This window comes from Prionailurus viverrinus, chromosome D3 (genome assembly GCF_022837055.1).
Source record: "Prionailurus viverrinus isolate Anna chromosome D3, UM_Priviv_1.0, whole genome shotgun sequence".
Lineage (NCBI taxonomy): Eukaryota > Metazoa > Chordata > Mammalia > Carnivora > Felidae > Prionailurus > Prionailurus viverrinus.
The window spans coordinates 30,274,424-30,292,756 of record NC_062572.1 but is presented as its reverse complement, the minus strand read 5'-3'; the positions used below and the strand labels follow the sequence as shown (position 1 = coordinate 30,292,756).

Genomic DNA, 18,333 nt, shown 5'->3' with positions numbered 1-18,333 from the left:
ACTGAGAAATGGGCGTAACTATGAGGGGTCCCTACAAAAGGCCTGGGGAGAATGAAGGCGAGGAGGAGGAGGAGGAGGAGGAGGAGGAGGAGGAGGAGGAGGCGGCGGCGGCGGCGGCGGCGGCCGCTGGGCATCTTGCAGGAGCTCCGGAGGCCGAACAGCGTTCGGAAGTTGATTCAGACTCCGACCAGGAGACGGAAGGTGCTCCCGGGCAGGGATGGGGGCAGGCCTTTCTCCTCAACTGGGAGCTTATCCCGCAGGGTTGCAGAGGGCAGGCTGGGGCCAAGTAGGCAGGGGACCCCTGTCCAGCAGGGAGCGCACCCCTCCGTGGGACACCTTCAGGACAGCCTGTGGTCTCTCCAGTCCTGTGCCCTCCCCACAATGCTCCTGGCGGCATCAGGAGTTCCATCTTTAGAAGACGCCTCCAGGGGCGCTTGGGTGGCGAAGTCAGTAAAGTGTCCCACTCTTGATTTCCGCTCAGGTCCTGATCTCATGGTTTCATGAGTTTGAGCTTGAGGCCCGCATCACGCGCTGTGCTGACAGTGTGGAGCCTGCTTGGGATTCTCTCTCACTCTCTCCCTGTCTCTCTACCCCTCCCCCACTCACACTGTCTCTGTCTCTCTCAAAATAAATAAATAAACTTCAGAAAGAAAGAAAGAAAGAAAGAAAGAAAGAAAGAAAGAAAAAAAGAAATCTCAAAAGAAATAAATAAGCTTAAGAAAGAAAGGAAAGGAGAAAAAAAAAAAAGAAAGAAAACACCTCCAGGGGCACCTGGCTGGCTCAGTAGGTGGAGTGGGGGACTCTTGATCTTAGGGTTGTGAGTTCGAGTCCCATCTTGGGTGTAGAAACTACTTAAAAATAAAATCTTAAAAAAAAAAAAAGAGGGGTGTCTGACTGGCTCAGTTGGTTATTAAGCTTCGGACTCTTGATTTCGGCTCAGGTCATGACCTCACAGTTTGTGGGATTGAGCCCCAAGTCAGGCTCTGAGCTGACAGGGTAGAGCCTGCTTGGGATTCTCTCTTTCCCTCTCTCTTTGCCTCTCTGCTGCTCTCTCGCTCTCTCGCTCTCTTAAAAGTAAATAAATGAACTTTAACAGAAAGAAAGAAAGAAAGAAAGAAAGAAAGAAAGAAAGAAAGAAAGAAAAGAAAGAGAGAGAAAAGAAGAAAACACCCCCAAAGTGATGTTAAAATGCAAAAACTCCACCAAACAGTGTAAGAGGGGGTGTCCTACCCAGAAATGGGATCAGGGCTGGGTTTTCCCAACCCCCAGGAACAACTAAGCTAATGAATGTATAAAACAGAATTGTTTCAGTTTCTTCCCCCATAAAATATTCACAAAACATACGTGTTCTGCAACCCAGTGGAAAACACATAGCATGCACTTTGGCATCAGACAGGCAGGGTCCTGATCCTGGCTCTACTCAGATTAGCTATTACTTTCTGCGTGACTTTAGGGAAAGGATTTGCTTTCTCTGAGCCTCAGTCTCTACTAGCAGAGGAAGAAATGCTTCTAGAGGGAAACACGGACTGGATGGTGACAGAGGGTGGGGGGGAGGAGGCTACTGTGTGTAGAGAGGGATCTACATTCATCATCTCCCTGTCTCCTATCAGGCATCCATGGGCCTGGAGTACTGGTCAAGGACACCCTCTACCTGAGGTCTTGCCAGGCCCATAGAGTTGTGCCCGCCTCCTGCTTTCTGCGCCAAGGGAGCACCCCAGAGCTGAACCTGCGGCACCGTGGCCTGGGGCCCCAGGTAACCTTGGGGAAACCCCAGGGCCAGGCTTGGAGTAAAAGGACCTCAGAGGCAGCAGCCATGGAGTGGCCCCTTCTTGAACCCATACTGCACACTCCCCAACTTTGCTATGTGCCAGGCATGTCCCATCCCCTGTATCTGGGTGACAGGTAGGATCGAGGCTATGACAGAATTCAGTGTAAGGGTTGAGGGGCCTGCAGGGGACCTCTAACCTGCTGGGGGTGGGGCAGTCAGGGAAGGCTCCTGGAAGTGAGATCTGGGTGAAGCCTAAAAGAGAAGCAGGTGTCTCCTGGGCATGTGGGAAAGAGAGAGCCTTCCAGTTGGAGGGCACCAGGTGGGCTGAGCCCTGGAAACAAGCCAGGGTAGTGGCTAGCTGTGTCTGAGGCCTTCGCCCCTAGGAAAGACCAGGCCCCTCAGGCCCCTCTTTGTCCAAGGGTGCCCGGGCTCTGGCTTTCGCACTGAACTCCAATCCCTGTGTCAAGCGGCTGGACCTTCGAGACAATGGGCTCTGTGGGGCCGGTGCAGAGGCCCTGGCAGGTGCCCTAAGCAAAAGCAGCAGCATTTGTGGTAAGTGCTGAGTTTGGGGCTGGTGGGCACATTTGAGTCCTCCCTTTCCTGAGGGGTGTGGGCTCCCCCCATAGCTGGGCCTTCTCACTTGGGGCCTGTTGGTGTTGCTGGTGCAGGGGTCTTAACACAGGGTGGGGCTGATGGGGGTGGAGTTAGAATCTCTGTGGTGCCCCCAATGCTGGATGCTACTCCTCTCCTGATTGCCTACTCCCCACTCCCCTCCTTGGCTGGCCAGCACCTCCCCCTCCATATGGTGGCCTCCCATTGCCTAAATGCAGGGTGAAAGGGTCCTCCAACAGAGAGCCAAGGGGTGGACAGTGTGAGAGGGTGGAGGGCTGGGTGGGAATGAAGTGGGGCTGGATGCAAACACCACCTCTACCACCGATGAGCCACCTTCTACCAGGGATGACCCTGGGCAAGCCATTCACCCTTGCTGAGCCTTACTTTTCAATCTGTGAAATGGCCCCAACAATACTACTTAGCCCTTGGAGTTGTACTGAGTATTAAATGAAACTGCGTATGTGACATGCTCCAAGCATGGCCACCTGGGCCGTCATTGCCAGTTCCCAGAAATGCATCAGTGAAGACTTCTGTGGATGTATTATATCGCTGCCAGGCATGAATCATCAACAGGGTGACTGGATCTCCATCGCAGGCATCCTGCACAGCACCATGAAGTAGGCGGTTTTAACCCCTTGACAAAGAAGCTTGTGGATGCGTGGGGTGGGTGTAGGCATCAGAGAAGCTGCCTGGGGGCCTGGGGAGATGCAGCTGGTGAGTGGCAGAGTCACCATGCGACCCAGGATGGTCCAGCTGCAAAGCCCCTTCTGCTGCCTCAGGTCTGGAGGTTTGGGGGATAGAGGAAGGCGGAAGAGGGTGGTGCCGGGCTTTGCATCCCACTGATTGAGAAGTGGTGCTGACCCCTAGATGTGGACCTGTCGGAGAACCAGCTGGGAGCAGTGGGAGCCCAGGCTGTCTGTGCTGCCCTCATGGTGAACCCAACCATGCAGAAGATACAGCTGGCAGGAAATGGCCTAGACGAGCAGGCAGCCCCGTACCTTGCTGAACTCCTGCTGGCCCACACAGGCCTGAAAGCCCTGGACTTGAGCTATAACCAGCTGAATGACCAAGCAGGTAACATCTGACCAGGGTCACCATGGGGGCACTTGAGCCCATCTTCCTGGGGCAGGGGTGGGTGAAGGTTGGCAGGACCATTCTGAACATTCATACTCTGGCTCCCATTTCCCATGTTCCACTTTAGCCTACCCCTCTCCCTGTCCTTCCACGCAGAACCGTTAATCCATTCCACGGAAGTCATGGCCTGCTGCTGCATGTGCTGGGTGCTAATTTAGCCACTAGGGACCCAGTTGTGAACAAAACAAAGGCCCTGGCCTCAAGGAACACACGTTAACTAGATAATTCTCTACAATTATTGGTGCCACAAGATAAACAAAAGGAATGATTTCAGAGAAGAATGCTATAGAGAGGTGGTTGGGGAGGGCTCTGTGAGATGACATTTAAGCTGAAATGCGCAGGGTGGGAAGGAATCAGCAATAGCAAGACCAGAGAGAGAGAGCATTTAAAGCAGAGGAACAGTAAACATGCAGGCATATTTCCCAGACTGATAGACACTGGTGTGACTGGGCTAGTGAGCCAGGAGAGAGGGCCCAAGCTGTGAGTTGAAGAGGCAGTGGAGAGCTTCAGGCTTACAAATCTTGGCAAAAGACATGAAGATTTTATTTCAAGTACCGTCTTCACGGTACATCCACTTTGATGGGATTTCTTGATCTCACCACTTTCTCTCATGTCCCGGGGCCTTTGCACAGGCTATCAGCTTTGCCAGGAGCATGCACTTCTACCTGTCTGTCCTCAAGCACTCCAGTCAGTTACAGGAATCACTCAGGACCCTGGGTTAGGAATACAAATTCCTGGGCCCTGGCCCTGCTGAACCAGAATCTTGGTGGGGGGATGCCCATGCATCTACACTTTAATGGGTACCCCAGGAGATTTATCTGATCAAGAAAGTTTGGGAATCACTTTTCTGTCTCAAGCTGCTTAGGGTAGGAATGGTACCAGCCTTGGCCTTTGAGAATCAGCCTTAGAATTTAACTGCCAGAGAGCCATTTACCTTCTAAGAAAATTATCTTTTTCTGAGAGAGAGAGAGAGAGAGAGAGAGAGAGAGAGAACACAAGGGGGGGTGTGTGGGGGGAGAGAGACAGAGAGACAGAGAGACAGAGAGAGAGACAGAGAGGAGACACAGGATCTGAAGCAGGCTCCAGGCTCTGAGCTGTCAGCACAGAGCCCAATATGGGGCTCGAATCCACAAACTGTTAGATCATGACCTGAGCTGAAGTCAGTCGCTTTAGCTGACGAAGCCACCCAGGTGCCTCCCTTCTAAGAGAATTATCATGAGAAGTCTGTGAAATTAAAAGAGAAGTTCAGGGCTGCTTGGGTGGATCAGTCAGTTGAGTGTCTGACTTCACCTCAGGTCATGATCTCGTGGTTTGTGAGTTCAAGCCTTGCATTGGACTCTCTGCTGTCAGCACAGAGCCCACTTCAGATCTTCTGTCTCCCTCTCTCTCTGCCTCTCCCCTACTCTCTCTCTCTCTCTCTCTCTCTCTCTCTCTCAAAAATGAATAAATAAACTTGAAAACAGGGAGAGAAGTTTATTTCAGACTTCCAAAAAACTAAGTATAGATGTCTCCCAGATCTTCACAGTGAAAAGGTAGGCACCAGAGAGACAGCCAGGATAGTAGGGGCCGGAAGCTAAAGCTCTGTGAAGCCTGCACAAATACGGAGTACGGAGGTCTTCATCTTGCAAAAGGACAAACTCAGCAGGACCATTTTGTTTCCCTAAATGGGGATCTGTGGGGATCTCAACTGCCTTGAGGGGTGAAGAGCTTAGGTCTCAATCTCCCGATCTGACCCATGGCGAAGGTAGCCCCTGCCTCATAGTTGGCTACAGAGGTCATGAAGACCAAGTATGGGAATTTCAAGAGGCCAATCATGCAAGTTGGAGAATCTCCTCACCCTCTAGTTGTTCAGAAAGAAGGGTTTCCCTACAAAGTGCGGACCACCACTCTCTCTTCTCAGCCCTAGAAGCGTCTGTATCTGAGAACCCGCCGTGTCAGACCCAGTGCAAGTGTGGAATCCAGAGTCGTAGCTCAGGAAGGCATCACTGGGAGTCAGTCCTAGCAGCCTTGCAGGGAGCTCTCCAAGGTGCCAAAGCATTTTGCTCCAGTGGGTCCTGCTGGAGTAGGCTGGCTTGCTTTCTTTTTCTTTCTTTCTTTTTCTTTCTTTCTTTTTCTTTCTTTCTTTTTCTTTCTTTCTTTTTCTTTCTTTCTTTCTTTCTTTCTTTCTTTCTTTCTTTCTTTCTTTCTTTCTTTCTTTCTCTGTCTCTCTCTATTTCTTTCTTTCTTTTAAACATTTTTAACATTTTTATTTATTTTTGAGAGACAGACAGAGCGCAAGCAGGGGAGGGGCAGAGAGAGAGGGAGACACAGAAGCAGGCTCCAGGCTCTGCAAGGTCAGCACAGAACCCGATGTAGGGCTTGAGCCCACCAACTGTGAGATCATGACGTGAGCCGAAGTTGGATGCTTACTGGACTGAGCTACCCAGGTGCCCCTCTTTCTTTCTGTCTTTCTTTCTGCCTTTCTTTCTTTCTTTCTTTTTTCTTTCTTTCTTTCTTTCTTTCTTTCTTTCTTTCTCCTTCTTTCTTCCTGTCTCTGTCTTTCTTGTCTTTCTTTTCTTTTCTTTTCTTTTCTGTCTCTCCTCTCTCTTTCTTTCTTTTTTCGAGATTTTATTTTTGGGGCTCATGGTTGGTTCAGTAGGTTGTGCTTCTGACTCTTGATTTTGGCACAGGTCATGATCTCACGGTTTGTGGGATTGACCCTGAGTTGGGCTCTGAGCTGAGAGTGTGGAGCCTGCTTCAAATTCTCTCTTTCCCTCTCTCTCTGCCCCTCCCCTGCTCACTCTCTCCCTCTCTCAAAATAAATAAATAAACTTAAAAATATTTCATGTTTAAGTAACTTCTACACCTAAGGTGGGGCTTGAACTCACAACCCCTAGATTAAGAGTTACATGCTCTACTGACTGAGCCAGCCAGGCACCCCCCAAGCAGGCTAGTTCTGCTTAATTAGTGCATCTGTTTTTCTTCCGTGCATTTCTTCAAACTAGCCTCACTAAACCTGCAAGAGGAGGAGCTGAGACCATGGAGAGGAGTCAAATTCAGATCTTTGAGGGACTCCTAGGCTGATGGGAAAGACTGGCCAGGCAAAGAGAGGTCATTAGATCAGAGCCTGGAAGGATAGAAGCATAGTGGACTTGGGCCTGAGGCAGCCTAGCCCAGCTGGGTAAGCAAGGCTTCCTGATGTCATGAACCCAGGTTAGAAGGACGAGGAGCTGTTATCTAGGTGAAGAAGGGGGTCAACAGTTCTACACAGGGGGACAGCCCAGAGGCATGGGAGCAGGTCAGACTGGCTGAATGCTGACAGAGTGGAGAGCATGATGGGTGGCTGGGGCTTCTCTGCATTTTATAAGCTAAAAATCTCTCGGGGTTTCTTACCCTGCACTGCTCCCTCTTTCCTTTCTCCACCACAAGTGTCTCCTTTGCACACAGCTGCACCAGCCTCATCACCTTTTGCCTATAGACTATGGCACAAGCCTTCCAACTGGTGTCCTGGGTTCTAACCCTGCCCCTGCCTACCCCAGTCCATACCCTACACCTGCCACTAAGGAGCCCGGCCTTGTCATTTCTTAAAGCCCTCCCTGCCTACTAATCGGTTTGTGCCCAAAAGTCTTGGTCCAGCATTGATGGCCTCTCAGTATCTTTCCAGTGTCCATCACTGCTACCTCATTTCACTGGCTTCCCCCCACCCACCAGGCCTGTGGGAATTTCCTCAGGTGCTCTATGCTCCCACATGCCTCTACACATTTGCTCTTTCCCATGTCTGTTCTCCACTGTTCATGCACACACACCTGGTGAGTCCCTCAGTCTTCAAGATTATCTCCTTTTTCCTCACTTTCCGGACCCTCCTCAAAAGGGAGTAAGTCCCCACACTGTTCCCACACATCCCCATTTGTAGTTGTATTTGTAGTTGTACTACTATTTGTTGTAGTCCCACACATCCCATTAAGTTGTATTTACATTTGAACAATGTGGGTTTGACTGTGTGGGTCCACTTATACACAATTTTTTTTAATAAATACAGTCTAGTATTTTAAGTGTATTTCCCCTTATGATTTTCCTTCTTTTTTTAAGTTTTATTTATTTATTTTGAGAGAGAGAGAGAGCAAGCACGTGCATAAGTGGGGGAGGGGCAGAGAGTGGGGAGAGAGAGAATCCCAAGCAGGCTCCATACTGTCAGCACAGAGCCTGACACTGGGCTTGATCTCACAAACCATGAGATCATGACCTGAGCCAAAAGCAAGAGTTGGATGTTCGACCTACTGAGCCACCCAGGTGCCCCACATAATTTTCTTAATATTTTCTTCAGGTGGGGCGCCTGGGTGGCTCAGTCGGTTGAGCATCTGACTTTGGCACGTGATCTCACCGTTTGCGAGTTCAAGCCCCATGTGGGGCTCGGTGCTGACCGTTCAGAGCCTGGAGCCTGCTTCACATTCTGTGTCTCCCTCTCTTTCTGCCCCTCCCCCGATCTCTCTCTGTGTCTCTCAAAAATAAATAAACGTTTAAAAATAATAATAATATTGGGGTGCCTGGGTGGCTCAGTCGGTTAAGCGTCTGACTTCAGCTCAGGTCATGATCTCTCAGTTTGTGAGTTTAAGCCCCGCGTTGGGCCCTGTGTTGCCAGCTCAGAGCCTGGAGCCTGCTTCTGATTCTGTGTCTCCCCCTCTCTCTCTCTGTCCTTCCATTGCTCACGCTCTGTCTCTCTCTCTCTCAAAAATAAATAAACATTAAACAAATTTTTAAAAATAATAATAATATTTTCTTCAGGTTACTTTATTGTAAGAATACAGCATATAATATGTATAACATACAAAATATGTGTTAATCAACACTTTACGTTCTCGATGAAGTCTTCTTTCTAAAATCCAATAGCAGTAGGCTGTTAGTAGTTGAGGTTTGGGGGGACGGTCAAAGTTATATGCAGATTTTTGGCTGCACAGGGGCTGGCACCCCTAACCCCTGTGCTATTCAAGGGTCAACTGCTTCTCCCCCATTAAATGTGAATTCTTTTAGGACAGAGCAGGCCCATATAGGGTTCAACTTGGTGACTGTTGTGCCAAGCGGAGACCCTGGCGCACAGCGGTCATCAGTATTATTTTTTGAGGGAAAGAACAGAGTGAATAAGGCCTGTCTTGGTGTTTCTGAAGGGGAGATGCTTGGACCAGCCCTGGCAGAAAATACTGGACTCACCGAGCTTAATATAAACTGGAATCACCTTCGAGGACCAGGAGCTGTAGCCTTTGCCAGGGCACTGGAGGTATGAACACCTCTGTCACCCATCTGCCCTCTGGCCTGTCCTGTGGGGACAGTCTCCCAGGTGCCACTTCCTATCTTTGCAGCTCTTCAGAAATGACCCTTGGATCCTTCAAGCAGAGCTTAAAGAATATTTTGTTTGGTGATTTTAATTGTCCCAGCCCCATTTCGTGACTCCGAAATACCGTGCTCACTCTCATGTCACTTACTCAAGGGTCTGCAGTTCAATGTTGCACACCTTCTCCATTTATTACAGACATATGGCTGGTGGGGGACATTGTGCAGTCTGGTGACACATGCCTGCTATGGGCACATGCAGATGCTTCCCTGAGATGACAGCCCTGCACCCTGCGTCCCAGCACATAGTCTTAAACATCCCACCTGCTTCCTTCGATGTTGTGGTTCATAAGCCGCAGGAATGTGTGGCTCCTAGCCCCTGCCAGGATGCCCCTGGTGCTGGCTAGCTTTGTGGGGCCCTCCTCAGGGAACAGCAGCAGCTGCCTTGCCCCCCTCCTCAGGGGCTGACCTGGGGATCCTGCCCCACAGGGTGGTGGGTCAGGCTCTGTCCTCCCAGTGCACCCACAAGCTCCTGCCCTTCTCCCCATCACAGCCCCCTCAAAGCCCTTCACCGGAGTCCCTCTGTCATTCTGCTCTGTGCCTCAGAGGACCTGCCCTTGAGCCTCGCCTCCCCCCCCCCCCGCCCCCAGCAGTCGTGGAACCAGACCACTGTGTCCCTGGGGTCTGCTGCTGAGCGGTGGGCCTCTCAGTCTCTGAGGATCATCCACACCCACAACCACCCTTGGTGCCGTGCTTCCAGTCATTTGGTTCTCCCGGTCACCGTCATCCAAGCCACAAGACTCTTACCAGGAACCTCTGACCTTCTGCTCTCAGCCCGTGCTTTTTTGCACCCTGGGCCTCCCGGGCTCTGAGGCGGTGACCCCTGGCTTTCCCCACTTCACAGGTGGTCTCCTGGCTTCACTCTTTTGCATTCTAGGCAAACATCTTCCTGAGAGTCCTGGACATCTCATACAATGGCTTTGGAGATCCTGGAGCATCTGCAGTGGGTGAGGCACTTAAGACCAACAATGTGTTGGAAGAGCTCAACATGAGGTGAGGCACACAGGGTGGCCCTGTGTCACAGTCTCCAGATCCATAGCCACCTGAGGGACCAGGGACTCCATGATCCTGTTGCTGTTTACCACCTTAGCAACTCCCAAGCCTACCACAGTTTACCCACGATGGGGCTTGAGACACAATCCAAGAGCACCCAGCTCCCTCCTTCTCACTCAAGTTTAGCACTGGGTTGTTTTTTTTTTTTTTTTTAGTTTGAAAAAAAATTATTTAAGTAATCTCTACACCCTACAAGAGTTCAAACCCATGACCCCAAGATCAAGAGTCACGGGCTCTATCGACTGAGCCAGCCGGGTGCCCCTCAAGTTCAGCACTTGTACCTTGGAGCTCATAATTCCTGATGGATAGGTGGGGGCTGCTAGGGAAAACATATATGTAAAACATCTTCACTTAAAAAGGGGAGGAGGGGTGCCTGGGTGGCTCAGTTGTTTGAGTGTCCAACTCAATTTTGGCTCAGGTCGTGATCCCAGGGTTGTGGGGGGTGGGGGGTAAGGGAGGGGAAAGTAGGGGAGGGATGCTCCAGGTGTGCTTGCTGAGTGATCTCCCTCAACACTGGGAACCAGGGTTGTTATCCAGCTTTTACATACTGACCTGCCCAGGGTCCCTGGGGCATCAGTGGAGGCTGGAACATGAAGCCCAAGCAGGTGGATGCACCAGCAACACCAGCTTGGACCCTGGGACCATCTGGCTCTACACAGCTGCTCGGAAGGTAGCAAAATGCATATGTCTTTCTGTTGCAGCAACAACCGCATCTCTGCAGTGGGAGCCCTGAGCCTGGGCCTGGGCCTCCGGGTCAACCAGACACTGAGGATTCTTGTTGTGAGTGCTAGCCCGATGGGGCAGGCCCCAACATAGACCTGCCTGTATGTGCCCACACAGATCCCTCCCCTGCCTCATCTCCCCACTCCAGTAGCAGCAGGGCACGAAATTTCTAGAGCCCAGATGAGAGAGGGGACCTCCTGGCTTCCTCCTATGACCACTTCTTTCCCTTGCCATTCCCTCACCCACCTCTGACCTGACCCCGGCACTTCTTCCGACTCCTCCCTCGTCCATCCTTCTCCCCCCAACCCCCAGCAGTGTCACCTCCACCTCCCGACTGTCCTTGCTCCTTCTCAGCTCACTGGGTCAGCCCAGGTGTACCGTTGGCTATGCTCAGACCTACTTGAGGCCTTGTGTGACAGATGGGGTTTCCCTTTCTTCAGCATTGCCAGTCAGGTAGGAAAAGGGAGGGTGCAATGGAAGGTGAAGCCCAAGTGGGCCACTGTGCTCAGAGGACAGGTCCTGGGGGGCATCCAGCCCTGCCTGGCTCTCAGCTCCATCAACTGGCAGAAGAGCCCCCTGTGGGCATCTGGGTGGCTCAGTCAGTTAAGCATCAGACTTCGGCTCAGGTCATGATCTCATGGTTCATGAGTTCAAGCCCCGCATCAGTCTCTACTGTCAGTGCAGAGCCCACTTTAGATCTTCTGTCTCCTCTCTCTGTGCCTCCCCTGCTCATGTGCTCTCTCTCTCTCTCTCTCTCTCTCTCTCTCTAATAAACATTAAAAAAAAGAAGAAGAAGAAGAAGAAGAAGAAGAAGAAAAAGAAGAGCCCCCTGAAGCACTCCCATCCACGCTCCCCCCTGCAGCCCAGACCTCTCTTAAGCTCTGGATCCCCATTTACAGCCACCTGCTGGACCATCCCCTAGATGTCCCATGGGCGTAAAGCACAACCCCAAGGCATCCTCTCTCTCTAAGGGCTGCCTCTTGGTGGTGGGGGAGGGGGGGCTCCTCACTGAGTCAGAAGTAGGCGCCCAGTGCTCACTCCTCCCTCTCTTTTCCTTGCCTTCCAACCTTCATCTTACTTCCTGCAGGGTGCTGGGGCTGCCTGCTCTTCCTTCTCACTTCCCCTCAAGTTCCATTGACCTGTGAATTTCCCATCTCTCGTCCTTCCTTCTCACCTGCCAGTTGATCTTTCTAAAGCAGAAACATGCTCCCGTCCCCTCCTTGCTTTAAACCTGTCAACGGCTCCCCTCTGGATAAATCCAAGGTTAGTAGTATGGCATTCACCGCACATTGGGCTCTGGGCTCTGCCACAGCCCCTCTGCCTTCCACCGCTGAAGCTCATTCGCTCACCCCAAGCTGCTCTGAATTTTCTGCACATGATGCAATTTCTCCCCTTTGTTTTGCTCCTCCTGCTCTTGCTGAAATACCCAGCTCTGCCCACCTCACCCGTAAAGCTCAGTGCGGGTGCGTAAACTTCACTCCCCAGAAGAGTTGATGTACACTCTCACTGCACTTATCACACTGCATTTTCATGATGTTTCCTTTTCCTCTCCTCCCCGTGATGAGTGAATTCCTTAAAGGCAGAGCTGTGCCTTGTGTGTCCGTATCTTTGACACCTGGCACAGATTTGGGCATATGGTGGGCGCTCAGCCAGTGCATACTCCCTTCCCCTCTTCCCCAGCCTCACCGCCTCACCCAGGGTGTTTTGTCAGTGGAGACAAATTCTGAGCTGAGACAGTGGGGCTGTCCTGAGGCACTTGTCATCAGAGATGAAGAATCCTTCCCTCCCTTTTGACTTGCTCCACCTCCAGCTTCCCTGGGCTCAGTTTTTCTCAATTGTGTGTGTGTTTCTCAGATGTCCAGGAATCCCATGCGAGGCGAAGGCTGCTTTGGAGTTCTAAAGTCTGTCCGGGATAATCCAGGGTCTGCCCTAGAACTGCTGGATTTCTCTGTAAGAGCTTTTCATAAATCTCATCTGTGATCCTTCCAACAGCCCCACGAGTTCTCATTTAGAGGAAGAAAGTAGGGATTAGAGAAACCGCATGTCCTGCTCAGATACTCAGTGTGGCTAAGTCTGAGTTCCACCCCAGGCCTGAATGGAGGGTCACAGTGCCACTGTGGCTTTATTTCCACTCCTGACTGGGGGATACCGTTGCGGTCTCATCTCTGACTCATGCCTGGGTTCTTCATTGGCTGAGAGAGAATTGCCTCAGAGGACACTTAGCTCACTGTTCACTGATGTTTGGATTTGAAGGTTCAGTACTTACCCACCTCACCCCCTGGCCTGTTCTGCTTGCAGGTGGATATTGGTGCTGGAAGTTTCACTCGTTGGCTTTGAGGGAGATTAAGACTCCTTTTCATTCAGTTGTGGTTTTTTTTTTATTTTTAGGGGAGAGAGGCAAAGGGAGAGAGAGAAGAGAGAGAGAGAGAGAGAGAGAGAGAGAGAGAGAGAGAGAATATCTTAGGCAGGCTCCATGCTAAGCATGGAGCCTGATGCAGGGCTCAATCCCACGACCCTGAGATCATGACCTGAGCTGAAATCAAGAGTCAAATGCTCAACCATCTGAGCCACCGAGGCATCTCAATGGTGCCTTTTTAATATAGAAAATTCAGGGCACCTGGGCGGCTCAGTTGGTTAAGTGTCTGACTCTTGCTTTTGGCTCAGGTCATGATCTCATGGTTCATGAGATCAAGCCCCATGTTGGTCTCTGCATTGAAAGGAGGGAGCCTGCTTAGGATTCTCTCTCTGTCCCTCTGTGTCCCCCTCCCCTGCTCACTCTCTCTCTCTCTCTCAAAATAAATAAACTTAAAAATATATAGAGAAAATTATATAAGCAGTAAAACATTAAGGAGAGAATCCCCAAACACAAGTTATTAAACTGAAGTCTAGTCACAAATCACTGCTTATTCTAACCCTCATTTATTTAAAACCAGATTTGTGTCAAAGTCTTTCCAGAGACGTTTTTACAGTTCCAATCCTTCAGGCTTGGGACAACTGATGCTTCCTTCTTCTTATTGCTTATTGCTTCCTTCTGCCTGCCCAGTTTCTACAGCTCCAAAGCCAGAGAGTAGCATGCCTTGACCATCTTCCGCTTGCTCTGAGAATTCCTGTCAGCACTGGATTCCATCGTTAAAAAAAAAAAAAAGGAATTATATATGAAACTTCTGCAAAAATACATGCTTACTCAATATAATGTATGGTTATTAACAGAAGCTTTTAGCATAACAGAAACACCACAGACTTTGGAATCAGGCCTGGGACCAAATCCTGAGTCCATCAACATGGGATCTTCTGAATTGGAGAGCAACACCTGTCTAGATGCAATGTTCCATTTTCCTATTCCTTGACTGTTATTAGTCTAATCTCCCTAGCCTAGATCTTCTCAGTTTTAAGGGAAATACTTCGGGGCACCTGAGTGGCTCAGCTGGTTGAGCGTCTGACTTCGGCTCAGGTCATAATCTCACGGTTTGTGAGTTCCAGCCCGGCGTCGGGCTCTGGGCTGACAGCTCAGAGCCTGGAGCCTGCTTCGGATTCCGTGTCTCCTTCTCTCTCTGCCCATCCCCTGCTTGTGCTCTGTCTCTCTGTCTCTCAAAAATAAATAACTGTAAGGGACATACTTCTAAATCCTTACAGTTCTTGTAAAACCATTCCCAGGGCTCAGCCTGGTCTTTCTGTGAAATGAGGCTAAAATCTCTCACCCAGAATGATTGTGAAGATGGGATGCGGTAGCAGACCCCACAGAAAAGGCCTATGTAGAGAAAGACACTATTGGTGCTAGTATCTTTCCCCTCACTCCCCGTGCCTTTTCATTTGTTATTGAGGAATAACGTTTATGCTGAAAAGTGCACATGGAAAGGGGTGTGAATTTCCACAGACAGCACAGACCTATGCAACCAACCTGCAGGTCAAGAAATCACAGACTCCAAGGAGTTCCCCGGAGCCCCTTCCCTTCCCTATTTTCATAGTTCGGGGACTAATGACATTGTCATCCATAGGAGAGAAGCTGCCCTAAGGATTTTCTCCAAAACCTTGTGTGTACCAGCAAAAACCAGCAAAGTTCTCAGAAGGTGGTAATGTATTGCCTTGTAATGGGTTTCTCCTCAGGATATCCAAGTGGACAGAGAGTTTGATGACCTTGCTATCTCAGTGAAGGTAATTCTTCCAGCACTTTATATCAAGACTGCTGCCCACAGAGTGGAGTACAAAAGACTTGCCTCCAGTCTACACCCCGTCCCTACTGGCGTCTGTCCCTAAGTGACTGTGGTATGTGGCTTCCTCTCACATTGGCCACTTCAACTTCCATGTGGAGAGTTCTTGGCCTCATGATGCTTTATTACCACTTGAGTCTGCAGTGAGTCCCCATGTCAGCTGGGTGGTAAGTCCTGTGGAGCCTGTCTTCATGATGATTCAGACACTTGTACCCTCCTCTCCATCCCATGGCCTCTGTTAATGCAGAGCATTAATGCAGCCTTCCTTTGCTCACGCTAATTTCCGTAACATGAACTTGTGCTGTGTGCTACATGTTGAGCTGGGTATGGGGTCAAAGATCTCCAAAGTTCCTGCCTTGGTGACTTCAAGAGACCATGAAAATATAAGGTGGTGTGTGACTGGCATTCCCAAACTCAACTTGCCAGAGCGCAAACTGACACAAGGTTTTTGGAAGGTTTTATGTACCAAGAGCCTTAAAACTGCCTATGCCCTTTGATTCAATGGTCTGACTAATCTGCTCTTCAGAAATAACCAGAGGTGCATAAAAATATTGATGTCCAGGGGTGCCTGAGTGGCTCAGTAGGTTCATGCGTTCGAGCCCCGCATCGGGCTCTGTGCTAAAAGCTCAGAGCCTGGAGCCTGCTTCAGATTCTGTGTCTCCCTCCCTCTCTGCTCCTCCCTCACTCGTGCTCTCTCTCTCTCACACACAAAAATAAATAAATATTTTTAAAAGTTTCACAAAAAAAAATTGATGCCCAAAAATGCTCACTGAAAGGCTGTTTATAATATGAAAATTGGAAATAATCTAGATGCCCAATAACAGGGGACTGATTAACTAAGAATTGGAACTCTGCAAATATTAAAAGCCAAGTGTTCAAAGAACATTGAACAATTTAACAGTTTATGAAAAAGCACATGGTTAATGTTAAGTGAGAAAGTCAGGATTGAAAAAAAATCACATGGTTTGTCTGGCAATTCCTTAAAAGGTTGAACCTGTAGTTTATCACAGACCCAGCAATTCGTGTCATAGAGAAATGAAAACATGTGTTCACAGCAGCTTTATTCATAATATCCACAAAGTACAAATGTCCACCAACTGATGAATGGGTAAATAAAATATGGTATAGGGGCACCTGGGTGGCTCAGTCAGTTGAGCAACTGCCTTTTGATTTCGGCTTAGGTCATGAGCTCACGAACCTGGGGATGGAGCCCTGCATCAGGCTCTGTGCTGTGCGTTGGTGGAGCAGAGCCTGCCTCGGAGTCTCTCTCTCCCTCTCTCCCTTGCTCTTTCTTTCTCTCAAAATGAATAAAATAAACATTAAAAAATAAAATAAAAATGGTATGCCCATACAATGGAATATTATTTGGCCATAAAAAGAAATGAAATTTGAGGTGATGATAGCATTCTAAACTTGCTTGTGGTAATGGCTGCACAACTCTGTGAATATACCAAAAGTAATTGGACATTTTAAATAGACGAATTGTAGAGTATGTGAACTGTATCTCAATAAAGCTGTTTACAAGAAACAGGAGTGAAGGATCATGCAACCACAGGAATGTATCATGTAACAGGAGGAATGTGTCATGCTACAACATGAATGAACCTTGAAAACATGATGCTGTGAAAGAAGCCATTCACAAAAGACCACATATTGTATGATTCTGTTTATAGGAAATGTCCAGAATAGGTAAATCTACCAAGACAGAAAGTAGATCAGAAGTTGCCTAGGGCTGGGGCGCCTGTGTGGCTCAGTGGGTCGAACATCTGACTCTTGATTTCAGCTGATTGTGATCCCAGGGGATTGAGTCCTGTGTCCTGTGTCTGCATGCTGATCATGGAGCCTTCTTGGGATTCTCTCACTCACTTGCTCTGCTCCTGCTCTCTCTCTCTGTCTCTCTCTCTGTCTGTCTCTCAAATAAAATTTAAAAGAAGTTGCCTAGGGCTAGGGAGATGGGACGGACTGGAGGTTGGCAGCGAAAGAGCATGGGTTTCTTTGGAGATGATAAAAATGTTCTAAAATGGATTGTGATGGGGCACCTGGGTGGCTCAGTCAGTTATGCATTCAACTCTTGATTTTGGCTCAGGTCGTGATCTCACCGTTTGTGGGTTTGAGCCCTGCTTCAGGCTCCCCGCTTACAGTGTGAAGCCTGCTTGTGATTCTCTCTCTCTCTCTCTCTATCTCTCTCTCTCTGTCTCTCTCTCTCCACCCCTCCACCACTCATGCTCTCTCTAAATAAATAAATAAACTTAAACAAATAAGTCAACTACTCTAACTTTTCAAATGGATTGTGGTGATAGTTGCACAACTCTGTGAATATACTGCAAACCACTGGATTGTACACCAGTTTAAATGGGTGAGTTGTGGGGCACCTGGCTGGCTCAGTTGGTAGAGCATGTGATTTGATTTCAGGGTTGTGGGTTTGAGCCCCACATTGGGTGTAGAGATTGCTTACAAACAAAAAAACATATTTTTTAAAAAATGAGTGAATTGTATGGTATGTGGATTATATCTCAAGAAAGTTGTTACTAAACAAAAAATCATATTGTTGGATCCAATTTTGTAAAACCCATGTATAAGTATATACACAGGGGAAAAAAAAACTAAGAACACCTTGACATATTAATAATGTTTAGCTATAAGGTGTGGGTTTGGGGATGATTTTTATTTTCCTTATGTTATTCTTCATTTCCTACACTTTCTACTCTGAATATGTGTTACTTTTAAAACCAGAAAAAATAAATAGTACTTTAAAATGTGATACAGGCTACAATTCAGTTATGTATGTGGAATGATTGGAGCCGTGAGGGTGGAGGAGGGTGCTATAGACTGAATTGGGTCCCCCTGCCAAATTCCTACGTTGAAGCCCTAACCCCCAATGCGACTGTATTTGGAAATAGGAGGCAATTAAGGTTACATGAGGTCATAAAGGTGGGACCCTGATCTGATAGGATTAGTGTCCTTGTAAGAAGAGACACCGAGAGCTTGCTCTCTCCTCCCACCCCTATAGGCAGACACAGCAAGAAGGGAGCCTTCTGCAATCAGGAAGAGAGCCCTCGTAGAAACCAACCCTTCCAGAACTTGACCTTACATTACTCTCCTAGCCTTTAGAACCGCCAGAAAATAAACTTCCGTTACTTATGCTACCCAGTCCATGGTGTTCTGTTATGGCAGGTGACCTAAGATAGAAGGATTCACTCTCTTGGAGGGAAGAAGCAGGGAGGGTTTCTCCTGGTTTCCCTGGCTCTCCGTTGACCTCCTTCCATCTCCCTCCTCCCTGCTGCCAAAGCTATCTTTCTTTCAACGTTTATTTATTTTGGGGACAGAGAGAGACAGAGCATGAACGGGGGAGGGTCAGAGAGAGAGGGAGACACAGAATCGGAAACAGGCTCCAGGCTCCGAGCCATCAGCCAGAGCCTGACGCGGGGCTCGAACTCACGGACCGCGAGATCGTGACCTGGCTGAAGTCCG

At 49.1% G+C, this 18,333-nt stretch overlaps 1 protein-coding gene across 1 annotated transcript; it reads left to right on the top strand.

Moving 5' to 3' along the window:
• Positions 1 to 20: 20 nt before the first annotated feature.
• Positions 21 to 15,418, top strand: LOC125149226 (leucine-rich repeat-containing protein 74B-like). The gene is given in 10 exon segments (XM_047828060.1): positions 21 to 201; positions 1,611 to 1,753; positions 2,188 to 2,320; positions 3,248 to 3,454; positions 8,656 to 8,765; positions 9,756 to 9,871; positions 10,633 to 10,711; positions 12,509 to 12,604; positions 14,759 to 14,856; positions 14,858 to 15,418. Coding segments are annotated over 10 exon segments (1,218 nt in total). The 3' UTR covers positions 14,913 to 15,418.
• Positions 15,419 to 18,333: the final 2,915 nt, after the last annotated feature.